Below are 27,209 nucleotides of genomic sequence, written 5' to 3' on the forward strand. Positions count from 1 at the left end.
GCACAGACAGAGCAACCTGCCTACTATTATATCACCAGTGAGAAGAAAGCGCTGGAATTTGCATGCTGTGACTCCTGCTGTAGGCGCCGGATAACGCTGCAGGCATAAAGGTCAAACCCTTCAGCAGGAGCTCTTAAGATACTGTCTGCAGGTCACGGGCACTCAGCAGAAAGCTGGGAGATGGGACAGTGCCAGCCCAGTTTTCTTGGTATCCATGCTCTTCATTGCAAAGCGCCTCAGTACCTGGCAGGGCAGTTAAGCAATCCTCCCCTGCAAGATAGAGCAAACACCCCTCCTCTATAATGGGATTAGACAGCAGAGCAGGAACACTGGATACAGGAATCTCCAGGAGAGGAAAAGCAAAGCTTGACAGAGTATTCAGGAGGTGGAAGAAACTGAGGACCAAGGAAAATAAAAGGAGTAAACAGCAAGACTGTGGCTTTTTGCCACAGGGAAGGAGCTCTAGTTTTGCCTAGGATTTCTGTATCTGCCCCAGCCCCCAAACAGTAATATGTTTACATGCACTGTCAAATACAAGCGCAGCCAGCATGTCTGCCCTGAGACTTTCTGTGATTGTGTGAGAAGGGAGGGAGCAGAAAGCACTGAGCCAGCGAGATGAAATGATACGGTGAGAGGGGGGAGAGTACTTTGAAAGCACATCAGAGATAAATGCATTCAGATAATTGCTTAGAGAGGAATAAGTATTAGTAAGTACTATAATTACCTTGAACACTTTACAAAGCTGTAAGAAGAATCATGACTAGAAGAAGGGCTGGCACGTATGTTCATTGGGAGCTCCTATTTTAAGTTAGCAAGAAGGAACCAACGAGGCTTGACACCCAGGTTGGTAATTTCAGCCTGGCAGCCAGCCACAGCCCTTTGCCTAGATTCTAGGTACTGGGTAACTTGAGTTAATAAGTGCCAGATTCCAGCAGTACAGTCTTTTGGAGTAAAGAGCCTCTGGATGACTTCTGGCAACAAGTACCTGCCACCTTCTGTGGCTCTTACTCAAGGTCCAGCTATGCTTTCAGAGAGATTTGGAGGAACCTAGGCAGGTTCCTACATCCCTGGTGATGATGCTGAATGGAGACAAAAGAGTCATCCAAGAAGTAAAAAATCACTGCTTTATCTAAGCAGCCAAATTTTGATACCCATGCCGTAATGAGGGATCAGAGCCCTTCTTGCCCTGAGAGGCAAACAAAAACTCTTGCTTTTTTGGGCTTTCATCAAGCCTTCATTTCTCTAAAAGCTTCCAAAACCATCCATTTCACACAGCAGCGTGGGTCAGTGCTGAGCTCCCCTTAAACACGGAACACATATTTAGCAATACAGAGTCCATAGAAAAACACACCTATCTCACCCTGTGCTCCCAGCTCCCTTTAACAAGCTTATCAACTTCCATACAAAGCCCAAAAGCCATAGAAGTGGCAATGTGCCTCAGGCAGACAGATCAGGGATGCAGCAGGAGGGGACAAATGACCATCAAGAAAGCAAACAAACAAAATAATTCCCCAAAAACTCAGATGCACCACCCATTGCCTGCTCTTCTCCCTGTAATCATGACAACTCCAGAAGGGAATGTATTTGCTTTAGAGCAAAGCTATTTGGTTTTGTGTGGGGAGTAGGGAACACCAAGCAAATGACACTGATTCCAGACTGCTGCAACTAGTTAAAGCAAAACAAAACCTAGCAGTTGAAATCATCTCTGATCATGTCAGACCTTGATGAACTGTTTTGCAAGGGCCAGAAAAACCAAACCCAGAATCCCAAACCAAACAAACAGTATTAGTGTAATGCTCAGCAGTGCTAAGGGCTGTGCAGCTGTCCAGTGGCATACGCTCTGGATACTGATCGTTTCTACTATCCCAATGGGGCCAGCTTTGAGACCACAAACTTCACAGGTATCTCTCACACACTTCAGCAGCAGCCCCAGCCCTTCCTGGCTGGCAAAGGCTTATAGCTGTCAAGATCAAAAAAGCCAGGAGAAGTGCTAGATGTTTTTTTGAGTCCCAAATAGAATCAATACCTTGGTAGGAAAGAAGTCGGCCAAGAGGGTGGCAAGTACACTGCTCAGGAACAAGATAATAAATACAGATGATCCTCTCTGTTTCTTCTGTGCTTGTGAGTCTTTGACGCTTTAAAAGCTATGAGTGTTGTGGAAGGCCCAGCATTCGGTAAGATCCATCCTCCTAAGCCTGTTCTCATCTATCTTTCTTATCAGTTAGGTTCGTCTTCCTTCTCCTCCTAGCACTTTCCCTTGGCTCATCTTTTCCCCACTTCACAGCACCCAGTAAGAGCAGGCAACAGACCTGAAACCACTAAGGAACCACCAGCAGTGGCAAAATCAGACAGAAGCCACAGGAGGGTGCAAGCAGTGGCTTCAGCCAGAAGCTGCAGATTGAACACTATGCAGGGCAGAGCAGGCAGCCTCTGTCAGGAGCTGGTAGTAGTTTAGAGAGTGGCTGTAGTCAAACACTGGACTCGTGTCACTTGTTTGGCAGAGCTGAGCAACCAGTCACACACCCCAGACCCATGGTACTGAGGCCCCATTGCATGAACAGCAATCCAGGAAAACCCAGCCAAATTAATTCACTGTGCCCTCCAGCCACCTGCCTGCACAGCAGTCCCCCTTCCCTTGGACATCCATAAACATCTGCAGGGCCACGTGAAAACCAGAACTACCTTCAAGTCAGATGAGTCCTCCAAAATCCCTCTATGTATTTTCTGATTTTGACAAGTTAGTTTTCAAACCGAGCAAGTCCCTCCAACCTGTTCCTCACATGAGCACCCTGGCCTGTATTCTTCGCTCCCTATGCCAGGCAGGAACCAGACTGGGACAGGTCCTTTCAGAAGCTGCTCTGCTTTTTAGTGTTTGTGCAAGCACCTGTGCAGCAACAGTGCAAGCCCTGAGTGTCAAAGCCTCTCCCTTTTCGAGAAAAGCTTCCCATCACGTAGCTGAAATAGTCTTTTTTTTTTCTCATGTTCAATTATTTACTGAAATATGACTTTAGCAGCAGCTAGAAAGGCAAGATTTCCTCTTGTCTCATTGCCATTTCCTAATTAAACCTCCTAATGACAAAAAGCTTACTAACATACATTACTGGAAGCATGTTCTTAGCATGCTGATGGACACAGGGTGTGCAACAGGTTAGAGCTCATATATGCACACAGACATCCTACACTCACTGAAGGCAGCCGCAGACCCAATTTCTCTGCCTTGCAATTTGATCAAACCCTACTTTGTCAGGAAAGGCTCCATTTTAGCCTCTCCACAGTTGATAAGAAACAGATGCTAAATGTCTCCTAACTTTTAACCAGAGAACTATGCCTTAAGAGGATTTTATATGACTAGGAAAGAGATGCCAATATAAAAACAGAGTCGAAACCAATTTAGTGGGTTATCATTAAGGAGTATTTAGCAACTTGAAAGCCAGAGGCAAATCTCAATACTGCAGTTTTCCAGACACTGGCTGGAGGGCCTAAATGTCCTTGATATCAGCAGACAAGTCAATTCATAAGAAGTGGAACCCTAGCAACAAGAATAAATCCCAATCCTGTTTGAAAAACTGTAAGTTTCTGGGCAGGGTCTGCAGATCAGTAACAATCAGACAATACAGAGTATTCTTTCAGCTTACGGCACTCTGATTCATCTAAGTTAAACCAACTAAAATACCTCTGACTTCATACTAGACTGTATAACCTTTAGGTCAAAGGCTGAATCCATGACTGATTTTGCAGGGGTAAGAAGGAAGCCAAGAGAGACAAAAGGAAGAGCTTTTCTTTTAAAATTTTAAAGAAAAAGCAGTTTCCTGGTCCAAAAAATTCAGTAAGCCTCCCAACACAGAAGCAATGCTCTCGTTATGACCCTCTTTTTTTCACCCCCTCCCTGTGGCCTGCAGCACTGTTTATTCTGCCTTTCACATTATATAATGGGTCTGGTAAAAGCATTCAAAACACACATTCGATTTACGATAAAAACTGCTTTAATAAAGACATCTAACTTGACGGAAGGTCAACTAAAAGATGACAGTTCGCATAAACCAAAACCTCCTGAGTAAATAAACAGGATCTGCAGGAGCCTCAGGATGTCAGGCAGTCTGGCCAAGACTGCAGGGAACGAGTCTCCCCATGAAGAATTACATTTGGGGATGTGTAAGAGTGGAGCCTGCCAGCCCGGCACCAATAGCTGCACTCAGCAAACCCAGAGAGCCAGCTGAACCACATGCAGAAATGAGGCAGCAGCCAGGGCCACCCCATCCAACACATTCCCCAAAAGAAGCAGAGCCAAAGGCCAACCCATCACCCTTGGGATCAGTCCAGGTCCAGCACTGCACAGTGACCTGGAGGCAGCAAACACAAGGGTGAGGGAGGCACAGTGGGCTTGCAAAACAAAGCTTGCAGCAGAGGGCTCTGGGCAGACACAGATGGAGAAAGCACGATCTTGGCCACTGTTGCTAACAATGCATGGACGAGCAGATGAGGCACCAGCGACATTCCTGGGCTGCTAGCTTTGGTAAACAAAAACAACCCCAAACACTGGGCCTGCACCACCTACTCTGTCGACCTCTGCCTTTACCGCTCCAGCCAAGCAGCCTTCAGCTCAAGTGCACCTAAGCTTGTGTGTTAGCCCCATACGGACCCCCTCAACTGCTGTGCCCACAGAGGCAGCAAAAGAGCAGGAGGGTGTGACAGCTGACACCTGACAGCCAAACAATTGAGCAGCAGTCACCTGCATACTGCTGCTTCACAGCCAGCACCCCTTCCCCTCCAGGAGGCAGGCCTTCAAGATGTTCCCTTCTTTCTTCAGGAGTCACTTCTGTATCATTATTTCACTCCAACACGCCATTTACAAGTGAGCTGCAGTTTCAAGACCTTACACAGGCTCTACACCCCTCTAGGAATCACAAATAAATCACCAATTACTATGCATAAAGAGAGGAAGAGGGTAATAAGTCTATGTACATATATAAATATGCAATGTTTGAACACAAAGAGCTGTAAATTGCATTTACAGGTGGCATACTGGAGACTGCAAGAGACTCAAAAGCCAAACCATTCATAAACCAGCCACTGGCCTGAATGAATTCAGCATTCCCCAGAAGCCTATTGTGTTTCCTATATATAACACTATAAATACTTTGCATCCTTACAAAAGAAAGAAGGTAAATCTTGAAACTGCACATAGGATTAGCACTGGCTGGCACAAGTATTAATGGTCTCATCGCTGCATGAGGATTATTTACAGCACTTGCTCTATTTTCCCATTTTGTACTTGCTGTGATGAAGTGCCACTTGTTTAAAGAACCCTGTAACAAACACTGCAGCAAGAGGGGAAAAAAACAGCAGAGATCTACAAATGTTACACCCACATGCCAGATGTGGGTTTTCAAACCCTGGTTTTGCAGTTACTTGGATTCTTGTAGCTAGCTAATACCTGATATTAAATCATCCACTGGCTCTTTCCACAACCACAATTCTTCTTTCAGTGATTCTAATGAGTTTGCAAAAGGACAAGGAAAAATCGAGTTATATTTCTTTTTCTGCATACACAACCTATAGTTGAGTATATTCTAGCACTAACATTACTTGTTTGGAAAGCAACAGTCCTTTTCTAGCCAGTCAGCGATTTATGTTACAAAATAAGGCCTTTTACTCTAGCCTCTTCCCCATCAAGTCAAATGATGTCTCAGTTTTACAAACAGCAATCTAAAGCACTTCTGTGCACCTTGAGGTTTTGAGGCACGGTCACACATCCGCAGTTTTTTTTTTAAATCAGCAGCTGAGAAAATGCAGATCAACTGTCTCAAGAAAACCAGGTGAAAAATACCATAAGAAAACTAACTCCAAGCATGCACATGGTATGCTTCCTACCCTTAACAACCCCACGTTTGACACAAGGAGGCCAGCACAATGCTTTTATGAACTAGAAATGTCCGTGGGATTTAGGGACCAATTCTTCAAGTGACAGAAGGCACCTCGCAGTTCACCCCCAACCCAAGGAGGGCAAAGGCACACCAGAGCTAGCTTTAGGTCAAACCCAGAAAGCCAGGTCCTGCACTCAGCGAGTCGGGGCAGCCCTGGCAGCTGGTCAGGCAGTGGGGTTAGCACAGACACAGGGTGTCCAGCCCAGGCCTGGCGAGTCCCACTTCTGTACCGGCGCAGGAAGCCTTCAGCAGGATGATGGATGCCCTCTGCTGCTATGCTGCTGCATCGGCTTCGGAGCAGCGTGCAGGAAACCAGCCGCTCACTCACTGGTTCCATATTAGGAAGACTTAATCCACAACGATATAATTGTTCTTCAACAGCAGAGACTGAGCACACAAAGCCAAGGCAGCAAGTGACTCCTGTTCGTCTACACCCATCTTGTGGTATACAACAGACCACTTGCACTCATGGAGCTAAATCACCCTGGATAAACTTAGCTTTCAGATGGCTTTTTTTCAGGGAAGCCAAAGAAGAAAGCTACTGGTTAAGGGAACTTTGAACCTTCTCCAAAACCATTTCAAAGAGTCATCTCTCTCTCTTCCTAAAGACAGACAGCATGAAAAACCACACATGCAAATTAGAGGCATGGAAGCACGCTGCAATTCCAAGTGAAGATGTTGTTTCCAAATTGGCAGAGCAGGTATGCGACGATTCTCAGGACAGTACAACAGCAGCCTTGCTGCTTCTTACCTCAATAGCATTAATGCCAACAGAAAATCTTACCAATTAAAAGGCAAATCAAAACAACTCCGAAGCTGCTCTGTATGTACACAGGCAGAAAGCAGTGTGACAGTGCTGTACTGTATTTACCACGAACATTCCCATCAAGTCCTCAATACTAAACCAGACATATGGGCTGCCGCAAGAGATGTAAGAGACATTTTAATTGCCTTGTATTCTGCTTTTCCCAAATTTGTAGGAAGGCATCTTGCACTCTCACCCAGCACCTCTCACCCAGCAGCGGGGCCCCTCCCAGAGTACTTTACAGAACTGTCTACAGTCACCTCCTGGGCAGGTACTTAATGGGATGGGACAAAGACACGCGTTTAACGGTTCACAGGGTACAAAACGCTGGCAGAAAGAGAAGAGACTGCAGGAGTAGTTCGGCGAGACAGCACAAAGCAATCAAACTGCATTTTACGACAGCAGGGACTGCCTTCACTCGACATTTACATGTACTCTTCGAGAGCCGAGGACTTTTATTTCCGCAGCCTACCTTACCCCCCAGGCACTTCCTCCGCCTTCACTGTGCAAGCTCAAGACCTACCCGGGATTCCCTATCCTTACCGTGCCCTTCCGAGCCGCCGGTTCCTGACCCCCTCACGGAGCAGCCGCGGTGGCTGCTCAACGTCCTAAGGTGATGTCGGAGCCCAGAGCGGTGGAGGTGCTGTGCCCTGCCCTGCTCGGCCCCGACGCTCCCACGGCCGGACGCCGCACCGCTCCCCGGGGCTCGGAGGAAGACAGTTACAGGGGTATCGCAGGTGAAGCGGAAAGACCGACTTATTTCATTTATATATTTATTTATATATATATATTTATTCATTCCCCCTCCTCCCTCCGACTGCAGGAACGCAGCGGGCAGTGACAACTCCCGGGGGAAGGCGCTGGGTATTTTCGGCAGGGGTGACCCTCCGGAAAGCCCTGCAAGGTAGGACACCCGTCCCGCTCGGGAGACACCCGTCCCGTCCCATCCCTCCCCCTCCGCCGCCCGCCACTTACCGAGCAGGAGGAGGGAGGCGAGCTGCGGTCGCAGGGTCCGCATGGCTGCCGGGGCGCGGGGCGGCAGCCTCCCTTACCTCCCGCCGCGGGGCGCCGCGGGGCGCCGGCTCCCGGGACAGGCGGCGCGCCGAGCCCGGTGGCACAAAGGGAAGGCGGCGGGGGCGGCACGGGGAGGCGCCAAGGCAGGCGGGGGCATCGCCCCCACAGCGAGGCGGCCGCCGCGCCTCCCCTCCCCGCTCCGCGCTGACGGCTCCCTGGGGAGAGGCGGGAGGAAGGGGAGAAAGCGCGTCTCGTCCGAAAAACAATAAATACGCGGATGAGAGGGGGGAGGGGTGTGTGCGCACAGAGCAACAGCAAAAAAAAAACAAACCACCCCAAAAAGTTATAACAATATGCGGGGCGCTGTGCCCACGGCCCGCCGCCCTCACCTGCCCGCCCAACCGCCCGCCCGGCGCTGCTGCTGCCGCCGCGGGGTGCCCGGCGCTTCCTCCGCGCAGACTAACTCCTCCCCCGGCCCGCCCCGCCGCCACCAACCGCTCCCCCCTCCTCACCCCGGGCGGCGGGCGAGGAAGACGGGTAGTGGGGCCTGGAATGCTCCTTCCCCGCGGCCTGTGCTGGGATGAGGGCGTCGAGGAGGCGTGCGGAGCGTGGTTGTGACAGGCTGTGGCGTGGGGCGGTGGAGCCGGGCTCGGGAAAGAGCGCGGGGTTAAAGAGGGTTCCTTTGTTTTAAGGGGAAAAGAGAGTTCCCGGCGCTCCTCGCAAACCCGGCTTCTTGGGAAATGGCATAAATGCTCTCCTTTGTTCTCATGCAAACAAAAAAGAACAGCCGGGCTTTGCAAGTTTCGACCAAGTCGTGACCGTCCCGCTGCGAGACCCTAAGCCAGGGCGGGCGTTCACGCCCGGTTACCAGATGGGAGCCTTCGCCATGTGCGGGCACTGCTGTGCTTGGGATGCTGCTGAGGCAGTCAACACTACAGTGTGTCAACGGCAGAAATGCATTGAAAGTACATCCAGAAAACACTGGAATGTATAAACACGGCAACACTGGGGACTGGGGTTTATGTTGTTTGTAAATAACAGAGGAATGAGAAAGTCCTCCGTGGCACAGATGTTCCTACATCCTTACAAACAAACCCCCCAGTTGCTTGTTTGCTCACAAAAATAAGAGGCCAGAAGTGACAGCAATAGCAGCATGAGGTCCCGTTCTAATGCTCTATTCCTGCAAGGACCCTTGGCAGGAGACTCTTGCGTCTACACATGGAGCCCCAGTGCATCCCCTTGGTGATGCAAATGCAGGATCCCCAACCCTCCTGTGTCACAAAAAGGCAGAAACCAGCACAGTTCCAAGACATCTAATAAAAGATGCCAAGTCCTTAGAAGCTGAAGCCAGCAGAAGTCAGAAGCTGGCTGTCTCACCATATGGATTCGCTTCCCAATGTGGCTGGTGTGACAGATGCGTTGGTAGCCAGCTCCCAGTGACCCAGCAAATTCTCTTTCTGTGGGCTAATAATGTTAAGCTGTGCCATTTGCAGAGTAGGAGGTTTAATTTGCAGCTTTGTCGTGTTCTTTGAACGGAGGAGCCATGGAACAGAATAACCACAGACATGCAGGAGAGAAAGGGTTAGCGTTGCGTTTGCACGGAAAATAAAACTAACGCTTTAGCCCTTGAGCTTTAATTACATCAAGACTGCCTTCAAGTAAGATTTGGAAAAGAAACAAGAGTTGATGATAAGAGCTAACAGAAAATACCAGTCTATTTACCTTTTCTCTTAGATGATTTGAGGACTGAAACGTCATCCACTGGAATATTGCACAGCTTGCTTTATGTTCACATGCAGCCTCCTTTCCAAGTCCTCTTGGACAGGCCCATGAATGTTCAGAGCAAGCACCATGGGGCTACTTTGAAATAAAAACTTTCAGCATCTTTAAATAGGTGCAGGATAAAGACAGTGCTTCAAAAGATGCATAAATAGAGAAACAAATAATAGCAGAAGAAAAATAAAAGGCAAATTAAGAAATACAGGACACAGGCAGGAAAAAAGCATTTTTTTTTCCAGGATAAACTCAATGAAAAGGAAGCATTAAAGCTTGATGATACAAGGAAACTTTTTTAGATGGTCAGGGATATAGACCACAGACCTACTACATTCCTATATGGGCAAATTATTTCCACTTCCAGCTGAAGAGGGGGAGAAAAACAGTGGCATGATTCAGGTGAGCTCCCGGCACAGGTCAGGGACCAGCTGGGAGCAGACCCCTGGTGCCTTGGCTCTGAATACATTGCTTTCACCAGTGGCCCCTGTTACAAGATAATTCAAGATGACTTTGGGGATGTTCCTGCTATTTCCAGGCACTGTGTGACTTTACAGTGTATGAGCCCAACAGGAGCAATAAAAATGCCCTGCAAAAATGTTATCAACAATTCACTAAACTCACATCCTCTTCTCAGAGCTCTGGCAGGATATTGCATTAGTGCATAGTAACAATAAAAATACAAAAAGACCATGGAAATGACATTATAGCATTATAAGAGTAATCCAATTCCAGTCAAATTAGATTATAATAAGAACTCCTAAAGACTATTAATGGGAACCTGTGTTTCAAAAGCTTCATCACCTTTATGCATGTTCTCCTCCCTGACCCCAATAATAAAAATAGCGTGGCATTTATGAGAGCACCCTTCTTCAGAGGACTTCACAAACACTCTTTTGGGGAAAACATTGGCCTCGCTCTTGCATCAGTGGGGAAACTGAGGATTGGGCAGGGTGGCTTTTCTAACCCTAAGTAGGCAGCCTGCACTCCCTTGGGCTTGCCTCCGCATTTTGAGCTCTCAAGGTGGGGCTCTGGCTCCCAATGGATGTCTATCCATCTGCACGTCTTATTCACATGGTTGAACAGGAACGAGCACCACAGTCACCTCAAAGACAATATCTTTTCAAGCACAGGTTACTGCAAAGCAGCTTTCCAGGAAGACAGATCTGGGCTGCCTTGTCCTCCCAGCACAACTGAATCATTCAGCAGCTCTGCCCTCAGCAGCAGCTGGATCATTTTGGTCAGGCCATGTGGTTGCTCTTTGGCAGTGGGATCGCTGCAATAGCTGGAGGCAGATGGGCGTGACTCAAGCGATGCTGATGATATACATGTTAGGTTGCAACCCACACCATCATCTTTCCTGTTGCTCCGTCACTGCTAGAAGTGTGCTCAGGCTTGTTTTCCCATTGCCCGCCTCAGCAGGCAAGGATAGAGGCCGGTTGGTGGGAGCTCGCTTTCAGAGCAAAGGGAAAATTGTTCCCTATGCTGTCATTTGCTGAGCTACTCTGTGCTCATACCAAGTCACAGGTGATTCCTGTTGGCCTTGCTTTCTCTAGCAGGAGAAGCACAAACAGTGGGTGTCTAAAGCCTGAGCAAAAGGCAAGGCTGTGCGGCTGCTGTGCGGCCAAGGGCCAGGGTAGATGTCTCCAAACCTCTGGGCTGCCAAAGGGTGCTGTAATACAACAGCTGTGAGTGAGAGCTACATCCCTTGCCCTAGGAAATCAAAGTGATGTCAACATCCAGACTCCAGATATGCTGCTCCCCAATGTGAACAGGCTTCCCATGAGCCACAGATGAAGTCAGATGATTGTCTGGCCCTCAGAGAAAAGAGGTTTGGCAGAAAAGCAACATGTATGTCATGAAATAAGAATGCTGGTCCTTCTTCAGGACAAAACACTGCACACCCTCAAGTACTGGATCCAGTGTGTATTTACCCCACTCCTCTGATCAGCAAGCAGGGGAGAGAACAGATGGATTTGTCTGAGAGAACAAGACAGATTTGCAGCCTTTAGGAGCAAGCAGTGACCTGCATGGCTAATGGTAACAGAGTATAGCAAAAAGGGGATTGGGCTCAACCAAGCAAGGAAGGAGGTTCCCAATTCCTCCACAAGTCAGAAGGAGTGATTTGTTCCTGTGTGCGAGGAAAAGAGATACCAGAAAATGAGGAGAGGGAGGTCTAACTGCAGTTGCAGGAGCAACTTCTTCCCTGAGCAAGTCCAGCCAGAGCTGGAGAACAGTTTAAAAGGCTGTATCCTGTACCTCTGGGAGTGAGGGGGATGTGTGTGCATCCACATCCCCCTCCTCTCAGAGGCCACCTGGGCGTTTCAAATCAAGGAATCAGAATCAAGCCATCCAGAAACAGAAAGCACTTGTCCTATGTGATTTGCCCAAGATCACTCAACAAAATCCACACATTTCAGGGTGTTCTGGCTACTCGAAGCCTGAAGATGTGCTTGGGGGAAAGCCATAATCAGGCCAAAGCTCTTCTGCAACACTGTGAAAGCAAGAAGAGACTCACCTAGAGCTAAAGCAGGTAGAAATGGCCAGAGCCATTTATTTTGGCTGAAACATCGCCTAAAACGTTTTCTGCAGACCTTATTTACACTGTGAAGTTCTGAACATCAGTTTCACCCAGAGGAAAAAGAAGATATTTATATTTAATGGCCAATATTTAAGCTCCTTTAAAATGAGCTGAGAGGTTGCAGTTGGAACAGAGAGGAAATCCTTAGTGCTCTGGCACAAAGCAGCAGTGCTGCCATTGCAGGGAAGCTGGCATCTGTAACTAGACTAAGGTTTTGAGTGCAGCTCAGCCTAGATTGCACCCCAGGACCAGTATGCCGTTTAATGCGTGGCACCAAGGCAGTTCCCAGGCAGCTCTGTGAAGGAATTCCCATTTGTTTGCCCTGGGCAGAGGGATGAGGAGAGGGAGAGTGAGGAAGAACAAAAAAAAGCCCCAAACAACCCTGTATAAAGATAGATCGATGCATTTCCAGATTTTCAGGACATCTGTCAGCAAGCCCCAGAGTATATGGCAGCTAATCCCTTTGCAGATTTTCTTTTAACTGTTGCTTGACAGAAGAGGGTGCCAATTTTTTCATAGATGTACCCGTGTCTGAAGTCTCACTCTGCCTGAGGTTATGATCTATCTGTGAGGAAAAACATTACACTACCAGCTTGGGAAATTACATTAGGGAAACATCTCACTAAGAAACATGCGGCAGCTTCGAGCTTTGGAGTATACACAGAGCAAAAAATGTTTCCTGAAGGCGAAGAAGGCCAGAGGTGAGGCAGCTACATGACTTGCTCTCACCTTCTCTGACACCCCTTCTGTCTGCCTGCTCACTCCTGGACTGGGCAAAGCCAGTGCAGGGAAGAGGGCTGCAGGGCTGGGCTGACAGTAACAGCTCTGGCTTCAAACCCCTGCTAAAGAACTGTAGAAGTGTTCCCACATGTCACCTTCAGATGCAGCTGGAGCAGCAGCGGGACTTGGTGCACACTTTGGGATCTGAGAATAATGCAGAGCTCCACTGTTCCTGGTTTAAATCTCAAACACTGTGTATTGTGGAGTTCAGCTGTTGCATCGTTCCTCTGCTAAGGGCAGGCAGAAAGCGCTCCATAAGACCGTTTTATACTGAAGTGGTAAAACATCTTGACATGAGCATGCATAAATGACAGAACAGACTACCCTTCGGTGCCAAGAGGACCAGGCTCATTAAGCACGGATGACACAGACAAGGCCCCAGGTACTCCTTGGCAAGCTGCTAAGGGCTCTGCTTTGTGGCCAGCTCAATCTGCAGCTGCTGCTGGGACCTTCAGAGATTCTGCAGGCTCTGTCTGAAGTTCAAGCAGCAATGAACACTTTGGTTTTCTGCTTTCTAATCCTACCTACCAAAATCAAGCCCATCTCCCAGTTTTGTGCTGTTTTGATGGTTAATTCAGAACTCCCACACTTTGAATGTGTGCCAGAATAAGGCAAGTGAGTAAAAGGTTAATTTCAGGCCTCATGATTACTGATGGAGTACAGTTTATCTTTGTTTTCTTTCCCCCCAGGACGAAAAGTGACATAGAAAAATCGGCAAATGGACATTTCCATTATCAACTTATTTTCAATGGCAACCAACAAAAAACTGAGTGATTCAGCAGTAAAAATAAAACAAAAATCACTTTTGCCAAGTACACTTTCAGCCTCCCATCCCACAAGACTTCAAGGTCCCAGCTGCACTTCGCATTTTTCCACAGAATCATTTTTAGGAAAGAAACTCTAATTCCTGGACCAAGCTAACACTGTTAAGACTCTTTGGGTGTGTCTGAATACTTTCTAAACGATCCTGGGCAACTGTACAGAAAAAAAAAACAGTCTCTCATTTATCTGCTGTCATTTATCTTAAGAGATTTCTTTCATCCAGTTACCTATGATAAACACTTTGGTTGTTACTCTGAGAGAAATATGTAATCATTAGGTTTCAGGGTCCACACCTTTATTTCTGCGATGAAAGCCAATTCATACCTCTCTCAGTATTGGCCTAACAGCAAGACAGGAGCTGATGTTAGAAGATATTTTGCTGTGGATGTTGGTCACCTTTATGTAATAATCAAATGATCTGGGACTCATATAGAAAGGAGAAGTCCAGGACACCATGCCCGTACTCCCAGGACTGTTTTTACATTTTGCATTTCAGAATCATTATATAAACACATTCATGACAGAAGAAATGAAAGCCCAAGAGTCTCACCTTCTACCAAGGTTCCTGAATGTTAAATTGGAAGATTTGCTCCCTGGTTCATCCCCTCCACCACCTTGTTCTCTTTCTCCCCCAGCATTTCACCTCTTGCTCCAAGGACCACACCTTCATGGGGTCATTGTTCCCAAACACAGCAGGCTTTACTATTTCACTTCCAATTTGAACTGAAAGCACACAGGACAGGCAATCAGATACCTGCCTGCAACATAAAACAGGCAACGAATGCCTTCTCTACTTCACTGTAAATGACTCAACACCTCCAACTGCTCAGCTCCCAGAGTCTCTTGAGGGAAGCAACGGGTTTTGTGCATTAGTATTGCAGCCAGGTATTGTGAATTAGTGCCCTGGCAGAGGAAACAGTGCCCCTTCTTCTTGTGGTGAGCTATAGGTAGGAGCTTGCCCAAGCATCCCTGCACTACCCTTACAACCATAAAGCAGGCAGGCCTGAAGGTTGAAAAGCAAACCTGTATCCCCAGAACAAAATGGAGTCAAAAGCCCTTTTGGGAGAATTAGGAATATCTCTCTCCCTGCCTCCTCTTTAGCATCATCCCCTGAAATTCTGTGCAAATGAGAAACTGTGTTGAGGACAAACCTACTGGTTTCAGTATGGGGCAGGGAGGGACCTTGGTTCGCCACTTTCTATCTTGCCCACTTGACATTATCTTGCACCCCAGAGGCATCATGCCTGGGGGAGGCGAACGGACCATCATACTCCAGGGCTTCTTCAGCCTCCTCAGCTCAGCCTGCCGACAACGTGCCCTTGAAACATCAGCAGCCGGCATGGTTTTGTGCCTGTTCTTCACTTCCCAATGATATTTTCTTGTGTGCTGAGAAAAGCTCCTTGGCCACACATGATATTTGCTGCTCATGAATGAGTTAAAAATAACTTCCCATGTCTGAAAGCTTGTTTGGTGTTACACTCCCCTTGCACCCTGTCACTTCTTTATACTCCTGGCGCTGGGGAGGAAGAAGCCCAGGCCCTTGCTGTGATCTGCCTTCTGCCCCAGCAGCAGCTGCATCACTGAAGATGAGGCAGGCACAGGGTGAAGCTAGGAGATGAGGCAACAGGTTTGCAGAATGCTTACTGCCAGGCTGATTTGCTGTCCTCAGCAATTTGCTGCCTGAAAGCAACCTCTGTGACTAAAGCTGGCCCTGATACAGACAGTTACTAAATCCTAGGTGTATTATCTTACTCCTACTTTACCCCAATGGAAAAGACAGCTCAAGGGGCAGAGCAGGTGAGAACTGAGGTCATAGCCCCCTCATAAACACCCAAGGGATGCCGACTTTGACTTGTTATTGGCTAAATCACCCTGACCAGCCAGCATGAACAGGTTGTCGTCTGCGGTGCTGGAGCCATCCCAATCGTGCTACCACATGGAAATGTGATTTAGAGCAGAGCTGCACACTGAAAAGCCTAAACATATGCCAGATTCCCTTGCTAACCTCCCTTGACAGATAGATAAGCTGTAACAGAGCCTTCTTCCCCAGGGGAGAAGGGAACCGTCACTTGCCCTAAAAAGGCTTGTGGTTCCAGCCAGTGGAGTTCAGCAGCTGCTTTTCAAGAAGAGCCATTTGCTCTGCTTTGTTCGATTTGGGTTTTTTAAAGTATGTTTGAATTCCTCTGCAGTCACACATTTTAAGCTGGAGCTAACACTGCAATGGGCAGCTGGAACTGGGGAAGGAGTGTCATCTGCTGCCTGTCCACCAGCACCACACCTTATCCTGGGAAGACAGCAGAGATGGCAACAGCCACTCTGGCAGCAAGGAAGAGGTCAACCTGACCCTTGTGCTCTAGCTTCGACTTTCCTCTTGGCTTGCTTTAGGACAAACAGCTAGCTTCTGCATCCCTCTTTGCCTTGGTTTCCACCCCAGTAGGAAAAAGTAATGCTCACTGCAGCATTTCATGACTTTTCTGGCAAACCCCCCTGCCAGAAGAGGAAGAGCTGCCAGTACCTGCACTGCACTTGGACCAGGCTGCAGGGGCACAGAGATAGACCTCCCCTCAGAGGTTTTGACAAAACCAAGAAAGAACAGATTTTTATCACCATACTCCTGAGACAAAAAATAACCAGAAAAAATACCCAAAGCACTCTGGTAGAAATACAGCAAAATGGGAGTTTTGCAAGTGTGTCACAGAGCAGCGACAGTGCCTGAGAAGGAGCAAGGCAGGAGTTTTGCAACTTGGTTATGAGCTCTACTTTCACCTCAGCAGTTAAATACAACAGCATTATAATGCAAGCATGGTGTCATTATGTTATTTCACAACTCACATGGATGGGATGGTCCTTAACATTCATAAGAGGAAGCTTCCTTGTACCAGCAGGACATGCCTTGCGCTGTCTCTGAGGAGTGGCGTGATTTTGGAAGCTGTCATAGCCCCTGGGAGCAACAGGCATGGACTAGGGTGGAGAAGGGAAGAGGAAATGCCCTGATTCACAGTTATCGATCAGTAAGCAAAGCAGCAGCAGATGGATGTGGATAGGGGAGCATAAAGAAGCCATGAGGCAATGTTAGTCATCATGATTAAGCCACAAGAGTGTCTAACATTCACAGTTATTTAGTTTACTTGTTTGTAGACACACACAACAGGAACTTAGAGGAGGTGTGAAAAAGGATGACAACAGTGTGTTGTGGATGTTCACAGCAGCAAAAGTGGTCATACAGGTACAACCCAACAATGTTTGTCTGAATAACTGTGAAGGGAAGGCTGGCACAGGCTTCCATGCCTCCGAAATCATTTGGAAAAGGCTGGCACAGGCTTCCATGCCTCCGAAATCATTTGGAAAAGGGCATCTGGAGAGCTGTGAAGATGTGGGAAGTCAAGGCAAATGAGAGGGAGCCAAAAAGCCAAGCACAAGGGGGATGACCCAGTCCATCATTCTGAGGGTGTCTTTATAGCTCCCCTATTGACGACAGAGGAAAGGGCTCTGGCTGTTATGTAATATCGGAAGTCTCCATGAGTGGTTTGGCACACGAATGGCTAGGGAAGACCATGCATAAGCAACATAATACAGGACAAGGTTGTGTGGATGGGGAGACAGCAAGGCAGCCAGGGTAGAAGGACCAAATGTCTGGTAGCCCTGAGTGATGGCCATGTGGTATGGGGAGACCGTAAAAGGCTGATGCTAGCTGGGGAGGACTGAGCTTGGCATTGCTCAGAATGCTGAGAATGGGCATTGATGAGCTTGAGCTTTTGACAGCCATCTATAAAGAAACAACAAAGAAACAGAATTAGATTTTAATTTGGACTAAAGAAGATGGATGTAAAGATGAGACACAGGTTGACTTATGTTCCACATAAAGTTAGTGGTTAGCTTGTGTTGGTAGCTGAAGCTGGGGAGCTGAAAGAGGTCCTCTTCTACCCTCTCAAAGAGGCAGGAAAGTTGTTAAGGAAGGAAAGTGGTAACTTGAAGGACAGCAGGTTTACTGAATCTCCACAACAGTATTTCCACCTGAGGTGCTTTTTAGGGCCTGAAATGAAAGTGCCTGTGTTGAGAGAGAGAGAAGGAAAAAACAGAAGAGTGGGATCTCCGGCTCCATATTTTGTGTTTCTTTCCCTCCTTTTCAGGTCAGCCAATAGAAGCCCTGCAACAGGTACATCCTGAAAAGAACAACAGCTATTCTTAACCTTCAGCACACAGTGATCCTACATCTGCTTGTGAAACAACCAGCTTTCTTGCAGGACAGCACATGCATAAAGCTTTGCAGGATGTGGCTTTGATGTAGTGGGCTGTAGTGGGATACATGTTAGGAAGAACTCATCACAATGACCCATCCCATTTGCAGCATGGACCTCGCAGTCCTGCCAGAGAGAAAGCAGCATATCTGGGTAGAGCTTCCCAGAAGGGAAATTACAGTCCAAATATGTTTTCTGTATAGGACATCCAAAAGAAGAAGAAGAAAAAGAAGCCCTTATCTATATTTACAAGACAAAGCCTACATGAATAAACCTCTTAACACATTTTTCTGGCCACTAAGGTTATATATTTAATTGGTTTTTCTGGTATCACTTAAAAGTAGATCACCACCATGCAATGACGCCTGCTGCACTCTTTTTCTGGCATCCTCACTATCTCCCTTCACCCGTGCCCCCAGTAACTAGAGCAATGTGTGTAATTCTCACCAGACTGCAAGGGAGGATTTTTCCTTTACTAGGGAACTTTTGCTACAGAGCTGCTTACCTCTTTTTTCCATGCTCTATTCTTTCCAACTTAACAAAGAACAGAGGAGACACTTTCCAGAAGAGAAGGGAAAGCACATATCCCACTGAAACCCTCCTTCCAGCTCTTCATTAGCATCCTGGGGCTGCAGATCAGCTACTCTGCCCTTGTATGCACAGAGCATAGATAGCAGAAATGTGCACAGGTCTCCAATCAGCCTCAGTGCAAATGAGAACGTGGCCCTCTATGCCGTGGGCAGTGTGGCTAATGTCTATATTGCACCTTGACAAAAGTTTCTAGAGCAATGGAAAAGCAAGTAGCTGCCTTGTCAGCATTCCCAGGTTGTTCCACTCCCTACTCTTTAACTACCTCCTTATCCAGAGAATAGCTCTTAAGGCTCAAAGAGCCCTTCCTGTGCATTGCTTCTCCGCTCTGGTGAGTGCTCCAGCACAAGCATTCTCTCGAGCAAGGTCTTGCCAATTACTGATAGACTTACTGTAGTATACAAACCCTGCAGGGTTATCTCACCCCTGAGCCACAACTACTTTGGTTTCCTCCTTTCTAGTGACTGCATCCTTTGCGATGCAAAGAGCAGAGGTCTTTTTGCCACGGCAGAAAACTTTAAAGGGAGAGGTGTTAGCTGTAGGTAACCAAAGAGAGAGTGCATCCATTGAGTTCAGGGACAACTTTGGAGTAAGTGCTTTGTAACCAGTACACTCCTGCTTTCCACTTTTCAAGCATTTGAACTCCTGACTAACCTCTTCCCCATTCCACAACATTCCATATGTTGTGGGCAGAGGTTTTATTTTGTTGCTTTGTTGTCTCTCACCTCCTCATTAAATACAGTAAGTTTAAACTGCTGCCTTCTCTCAGAAGGGAAGAAGTGAGTTACTGTGGTGTCACTCCTGTGTTCCTGACTTAGGAGAAGAAAAATTGTGGAACTGCTTTCGTTTGCCTCTGCAAGGAATATCTTGCACTGATTCTTAAGCTGTAGCTCACTGTAGACTCCCCTCTGTTTCCTCCATCCACTTCCCACTCTTTAGGACAAAATAACTGCCTCTTCATCTCAAGAGATTTATGTATTCATTTTTGTGCATGGGCAGAAAAAACATTTCTTCCCCCACAACAATGCAGCTAACTCTGGGGTAGAGCATGACAGCTATTTCACAGCACAGAAGGAGTGGCAGGGAAAATGCAGTTGTTTTTGCCTGCAGAGATAGAGCAGCAGATTGGAATGGCAAAAACTGCAATTTAACTGGAACCTTGAGAAATCCTTCATGGTTTTCATAATTTAGCCCAAAGAAAATATAAAATAACCCTTGCCTGTAAAGGCTGGATCGCCAAAGCATGGGCTGACTCAAAGGGAAGGTCTTTGTTTAGTTAGGTGCAGCACTACCTACTAGAGCAGCTATGTATTTCTTAGAAGTCTTTTCATCTCCCAAGTGAGTAATCCCATTTCTGCTTACTTGTGAAACCAGGCAAGCTCAAAGGCAGGAGCATGATACTTGCAGGTGAAATAGAAAAGGTATGGGTTGCTGCTCCTTCGCCTGACCCAGGCTCAGCTCACAAGGCAGCCATCTCGTCTCATCTGGTTAGAGGGTGTGATACTCATGTGGGAACTGATCAAAAGCACTTTTTCTCCTGGTATGACTTCTAACACAGGCATTAGCCAACACTACCCCTTCCTTCCTCACCATTTCCTTGCCCAAACCTACCCCAGAGAATGAAAGGTTCAGCAGAACTGCAACCCCACCAAATCTGGCTCAGGGGCTGAGCCTGGCTGAGAGTACAGTAAGGTGGAAGTGCCTAGGTATCACAGTGATTAGCTCAATATAATTATGTGCTCAAGACATTACAGTTAATTTGAGGGTTCTGAGTTTCCAAGCAGGCAAAAGCAAACCTTGTCTACAGTGGTAAGAGTGGAAAGTCAGGAGACGGGAGAGGTAGGTTAGTTAAACAAAAATCAGCCTTCACCAGGCCCACATATATCAATGTCATTCATGTATGAAGTAGAAAATAGAATAGATGTTCCATGCATATCCTCAAGGATAAATGCAGCTAACAGCCCTGTGCCAGCCCTGCCTGCCAGCTTCATTCTCTGCTCCTTTGGTGGGAGGTGCCCTGGGAATTACACACACAAACACAGCTCCACATGACACTGGCAGTCGGAAGGGGGAATATGCTCCTTGATTTCATGCAACACCCGGAGTCCCATATCACATACAACTCAGAGGAGCCCTGGATGTCCCTGCTCTTCCTGAAAGCATCTCTGCGGTCCCAGCCTCTGTCAGCGGCCAGCCGGAGCAGGATGCTGAATGTTTCTGCTAGAGCTAATTTTCAGTACAATGTGCTTCTCTGCCCAGCAGCTTCATGCATCACAGTGCCAAACATCTACAGCAAGAGAGCAGCTTGGCAGAAACACACCATGCAACAGCTCAGAGTTATCACCGCATCCCCAAACATGGGTATTCTGCTTTTCCTTACAGGGGCCTGGCTCGGAGTCTGGCTCTTTCATGCTACAGCACACAGCTGTATGAGAGGGATCCAGAAGACAAAGCAAAAGATCTGGAGATGTTGTAAACAAAATCTGAAGACACAGAAAGTCACATAACTCTCCCACTGCCAGAAATCAGCTCTAGGGAACGGGCAGGATGTTGTTTCCAGTCACTTGCAAGCCCTGTTTGCCTTCTCTCCAGCCCTGGCCACTTTTATTCCTTTGCCTGAGGAGGTCTCTGAGTAAAAGATGCTGGATCATGAGCAAAAGAGTAACTGTTGCATTATGCAGCATCCAGTCATAACAAGGGAATTAGGTATTGATCTGCTTGCTGAAGTTTGCTATTTCTACTCTAGTACCTGGTGGTCAATTTGTTGCCAACATCTGTATAACATCAAACATTCACATCCATACAGAGAATGTATAATTAAAGCTTGCTGCATACAACTGCGAGAACTTTCTCATATCGTCCCTAAATTGCACTGCAAGCCCCAGATGAGGGCTGGGAGCCAAAATGGAAAAACTCTGGCATAAATATTTAACTAACTTGAGATACGTATTCTTCAACTATTAGCTAATTATTTTGTGCCAGCCGTAAAAGGCATCTGGTTCGTTAGCACAGGACACACAAGGATGCTGCAGGTTGGACACATAAGTGGGAAATGAAACATGATTTTGTGCTAATTAATATTAATGAATAGATTAAGGACCAACATCTCTGAAAATACAAGCTCACCAGGAGCCCAAGCATGATTCATTATGATTAGTGCTGGAGTGACAACCATTACCAGTCTCAGAAAAGCCTCTGTTTCATGCAGCATCTCTTTGGGAAATCTCTTCATTCTTTTGGACTTAAGCATCTCTTAATTGGCTTCTGGAAGAAGTGAGGATGATTGGGGAGGTAGTTTCAGACCAACCTATAGATATGTGTTTGATTATCACTCTGGAATAGGCATAATAGTAACAATTCCTTTTGTGTGCATACACTGAGGTTCCCATGCTTCAGTTGGCTTGCCAACACGATAGCTGTAGCCTGCAGTCAAAACCCTGCCAAACTTCTTCCTATCCCTCAAAACTCAACCCTTTCACCCCTCTGTCCCTCTTCCTCCGAACTTGATCCCTTCTTCCCTAGACACCACTCACCTTGCTGCTGTTTCAGACTGCCTCGGCAGCCAGCTAGCTCAGCTCTGAGGCCTTGTGCCTGAATTGAGTGTGTTTCTCCTGGGAAGGAGAAGGTTTGCCCTTTCTTTCACACAGTGGCTCTCTGGGGTGTGCTCACCATGGAGCCAAGGGAAAGTCTGGTTGGTTACCAGGGCAGTTTTCTTCCTTAGCCAGCATACAACCATGTGATAGAAATTGCCATTCTGCTTCTTTCTTTCAAGTCTACATGGGTTGCTCTCTATTCCTAAAACATGCTAGTCATTAACAGAAATGTTTGTCCTCATATGAAGATCTTGAGCAAGCGTCATTCAGTAGCCACTTGCTTTGCTTAGCTATCATATCACTTGGTTCCAGCTTTGAGTGCCCGTGCTGACAGAGCTGCAGCTTTAGCAGGGCTCAAAAGGAAATGCTACACTGTCTTTCTTTGGTTAAGCCTGTTCAGTCAAAGAAAAGATCTCCAGTTTGGTTTCTGCCTTTGAAGCAGCTCTTGAACTTGCATTATTATATACTTTTGGGAAATATATTGAGGTTCTGGATTGCATCTCTCTTTTTTCTACCTAGGAATTACCACTCATCCCACCATTCCCCAAACATTTCTTTGCTGTGTTATCCATTTCTCAGTCCATTTTCTACTAACAGCTGACTAGTCAGCCAGCTAATTTCCCTCTGGTCTTGGACAAACATCAGCAAAAAATCAGCTGAAGCTGAAAGCCTGATGCTGCTTTATACTATAATTTTTCTGAATCAAGCAAGTCTAAAAGAGCCACTAGGACCATTAGTATATCTCCAGAAAGGGAAGACAACCACTGTCTCTGAACCACCATTGCAGTTCCCATTAGTACAGCTTTAACATTGCCACTCCTGCATTGGCTTCACAACTCTCTCAAGTCTTTGTAAAATCAGTCATGTCACTGAAGACTAACAGAGAAGGAGAAAGAGCAATTGATGTGCAATATGTGCTGTGGACTTATGATGGGGATCGGAAACTGGATCTAGGAATCCTTCCCCAAGGTAGTCTGTTATGTCTTGTGCTTTTATGTAAAATCCCTTATATTTCCTCCCATGTTGCTCAAGACTTGATGGAAAACTGGGTTAACGAAAATGTAAAGAATCCCTCAATGCAGCAGAGACTGCTTCAGAGCCAAGCTCCCAGGGGAAATAAATGATGAATAAAAACAAACAACAGCACAGCTTAAATGATTCCTACCCTCACCACAGTCCTGAGATTTTGTAATTGCTCCCTTCATGGCCATTTTGGTTTGTAATATGCAGAGTAAAGATTTCCATTATAGCTGTGTTTACTTAATCACTATAATTTTTTTAAGTGAAGTTCAGGCTGTTGAAAGCACCAGGCTGCCAGCCCCAAGTAAATTAACCATCAGCAAGTTGCAGCTAGAGGCTGCTCTGCTGTGATCCTTAGCAAAGGGTTTGCTCCCCAGCACTCTCTTGGTTCTCGGATCACCCACCTCTGGAAGTAAGAAGGCTATTTAACATGTTACACCCTTTACCTTATCAGGCAAGATGAAGTCTTCTTCTTGTGGCTGTGTTTAAAAAACTCCTGATCTCTGGGAATGGGATAATCATGTGGACATCTGGGACAAGTCTGACATCCATCAGAGGGAAGCTAGACAACTGCCAAATGCAGAATTCATTTCAGAAAACAGCAGGACATCGACTACATCTGCAACACAGTCTTTCCAATGAGGTTACATTGAATATTCTCATCGTGCATGGCAGAATATCCTGGTATGAATATTTAATAATGCAGGGCAAATATAAATAGATTGAAATTCTAGGTGATGACAACTTTCAGATGACCTGGGCCAAGACTAGAATTTGTGATTTCAGATGGGAAGGCTCCACCTCCCATTCCCCTCCTCCCAAGCCACTGATCCCCTAGCATGGGAAGTGGGAAACACCTTAGCCTGTATAAAAGCAGCAACAGCTACCACACAGGGGTCTTTCTTAAGACAAACACATGGAAACAGAGTCAGTACCTGTAGCTGCTGGAACAAAGGCAGAGCATATGAGATTGGCTGTCACTTAAGGCACTTGGCAACATCATTTTCTTGGCACTCTCATGGTTTCCAGCACCCCAATCACTACGCTCAAAACCAAATCGGCTATTGCCATTTTCAAGTTGGACTGACCTGAGTTACTGGGCAAAACCACTGCATCCTGTTTGCTTGTAACCTTTCGGGAATAAAAGATCCAGCCTCTGAAACATAATCCAGGAGTGCAGTAGATGGACTTCCTTGGCCCTAGTAGAACTAGGATTCCCAGCAGGGATCTCAGATTAGTCTAGTGGGCCCCCTTCACACAGGCCTCTCTGAATCCTCAACTGCCACACCTCCCAACTACTGTACAGATGAGAGATGGGAGGACAAAACGTGCATGTGCATTGATTTGAGGAGAGAATATAGACTAGCTCCATCACAGTATCACATGTCCAAATCCCACAGAAACAACAGAAAGCAGACACCTCAGTTCTTCTGGCCTGAAGCTACTGCAGCACTGAGACCCAGTTCATAATCTGACAAAAAAAGATACACGTTGTCAAGAAGACAGGGCATCAACAAGCTATTCCTTTCTGTAGTTAGAAGTGCAAATTCCTCTATTCCCTTGTTTAAGTAACTGTAGCTCATATCATACTTTCTGCTGATAGGAATATAATTCAGTCATTTCAGCAAGGTTGTCAGGCACCATGAATGGTCCCTGCATTGGCAGCTTCAGGTATTATCCTCATTTCCTAGTGGGAGAGATTCAAAAGTTCAATACCATCTCTGCTTGCAGAAACAAATCCTCATAAAGTGAAGCTATCATAGCAAATATTAGTGAACATCTTTGCTTCACAGAGAGGTGGAGGAGGGTGTGCAAGGTAAATCTCACTGTACAGGCAACAGGCAGAGATTAGAAGAGCACTAAGTGGCCAGGTGGTGAAGGAAACCACTTCTGATTTACAATTGCAATGATTGCAATGAATAGGGAGAATCTATGATTAAAGACATGCCTGAAAATAACAGTAATGATTTCCACTTGTATGCCTTTGATCAGACAATCTCACAGTATTCTACAAGTGAAATCTCCAAATATCTCTGCAAAGTTGGAAAGCCTTCTACAGACAGGAACATGTCAGAAATAAATAGCAGCTGAATGGTGTTTAGATAGGTGATGGCTTAGATAAGTCATTCTCTCTTGGAAGAAGAGCTTCTAGAGATAGAATTTGCCCCAGTTAAAAGAGAGGAATGTAGCTCAGTGTGAGCTATATTGGAGTACATGTACAAATTACAAATCCAGCCCATTCTGTTCTCATTTCCGTAGGTGAAAGTGCCAGTAACGGAACTAATCACCCGCCTGTAAGGATGATTTTAAAAGATGGAGACATTGCCCATCAAGAACCCCACTGGGACTTATCAGCACTGCTGGTAACCACCAGGAGGTAAGAACTGTACTTTCAGTCACTGTCTCCATAGGGTTAGTGTGAATTAACCATCTGGAGTGGAAAAATGTATATCCAATACCATGCCCTTGTTCACTACATTCCCCGGGACCATCACATCCAACCATAAGCTGAAGAGTCCTGGACACATCACCCCACCTGCCTCTTTGGAAACCAGGACCCATGGTTTTGCACGGTCCAGGACCCCCAGCTTTTGCACAGGTTTCACTGGGCTTTGCAGCTAAATCCCACCCAGGGGCAGGAGATGTTACTGAATATTTCTCTGGCAATAGGGGAGGTGGACACAAAACTGGACAAAGTGTATAATTTTCTGTGGTAAGACAATTGTTTATGTTTGGAAAGCTTCAAACAGTTATGTTTGGTCTTGCTCAGGTGCTGGTGGGGTTACATATGTGTGGGGTGCTGAGAGGGTTAAACATGGCCATCACTTATTTCGCTTATGACTATATTCATCCTTCTGTCACCAAGAAAGAACCCAAAATACGTTCTGATATTCAGATCTGCTATTTTAGCTTGTGCTTTTCTCCATTATTCGGTGAACAAGAAATAGCTTTTCACTGGTTCAGAAGCTACTTGTATAGTATTTTTCGAGGATAAGTTGTAGGGGTCAGACACCCCAGCTTCACTGTTATGGTTGATAATCATAATTCCTGGTCTTCCTCAAGAACCAGTAATAATCTGCCTGCATTAATCCTATTTAGATGTTTGATTTGGGTCTATCTGTCAGCAGACAGATTGTATAAATACAATTGATGAAAAAATCCTTATACTGAAATAAAACCAAGTGCAGTTTTACCCCTGCTCAAGAAAAGGAAAACATTACCCAGCAAGTCAAATGCTGGAGATGCTCTCCAGGTGGCCAGAGGGACCTTGCTCCAAAACAGATGGCAGTCCTTAATCTATTTAGGGCAATGTCAAAACACCATCCTTAGACTTAGAATTTAAATATATTTTGTGAGGAAAGATTACATCTGCCTGAACTCCCCAAAAGCCTTCACAAAGGAGACTACATGTAAAACCAGTGTGTTGTTCCTCCCTCACTGCCACTGTCCACTGTCCTGGGGACACTCTCTTCCAAGTGAGTACAACAACATGGATAAAAAACAACTTTGTCCTCACTCCTGTGCCACCACCAGCAGCTGCAGTTTCTAGTATAGGCACATGAAACAGCCCAAGCCCCACTATGTGTTGCCTGTTTAGGTCCCCCAAACCTGCCTGGCAGAGGCACCCCTTTGACTTCTTCCCTGACCTGTTTCACTATGAGAAACCCCCAGGAAAATGTTCACTTGCTTACTGGGGGGTCCTTACCTGCTAGGTTAAAGCCCCGAGCAGGCCAGAGGAAAGCTGCATGGGTTGCAGCAGCAGCTGTAGGCTGGCTTAGCTGCCAGGTGAGGTTCTGCCTGGGGGGATATTGTTGGTGGGCTTTGGGGCAGGAGGGCTGTGGCTGCAGCAAGGTACAGGGCAGGTGGTGAGCCTGGGCATGGCGCACAGGCAGACCTGAAGTGGGTTGGTTTGGCCACAGCAGTGGAAATGCTGAAACAGCAGGGAGGCCATTGTGTGTTTGGAGCTGTGAGGACCAGGTCCAGGCAGGAGGGGAAAGAAGGATGATGGCTGGGCCTGTGGACCAGCACCCACTGTCACCCTGTATCTGCAGAAGCAAGATGTGCAGGCAG

At 46.7% G+C, this 27,209-nt stretch overlaps 1 protein-coding gene across 3 annotated transcripts in view; it reads right to left on the reverse strand.

Moving 5' to 3' along the window:
- The window catches only part of IGSF3 (immunoglobulin superfamily member 3), a 154,149-nt gene that overhangs the window by 92,781 nt on the left and 34,159 nt on the right, over positions 1 to 27,209 (reverse strand). Inside the window, exon 2 of one of the 3 annotated variants that reach the window (XM_057410503.1) lies at positions 9,466 to 10,801. Coding sequence is in view for 1 of the 3 variants with exons in the window: in XM_057410502.1 (XP_057266485.1) it covers positions 7,705 to 7,747 (43 nt within the window). In the remaining 2 variants the exon portion in view is untranslated. Of the gene's footprint in view, positions 1 to 7,704; positions 8,005 to 8,132; positions 8,192 to 9,465; positions 10,802 to 27,209 lie in introns of those variants that run through there. The other 2 variants (XM_057410504.1, XM_057410502.1) reach the window with 2 other exon arrangements.

Source organism: Pezoporus wallicus, unplaced genomic scaffold, assembly GCF_028554395.1.
Source record: "Pezoporus wallicus isolate ANWC-B61680 ecotype Strahan unplaced genomic scaffold, APGP_CSIRO_Pwel_v1 contig_229, whole genome shotgun sequence".
In the NCBI taxonomy this organism is placed as follows: Eukaryota; Metazoa; Chordata; class Aves; order Psittaciformes; family Psittacidae; genus Pezoporus; species Pezoporus wallicus.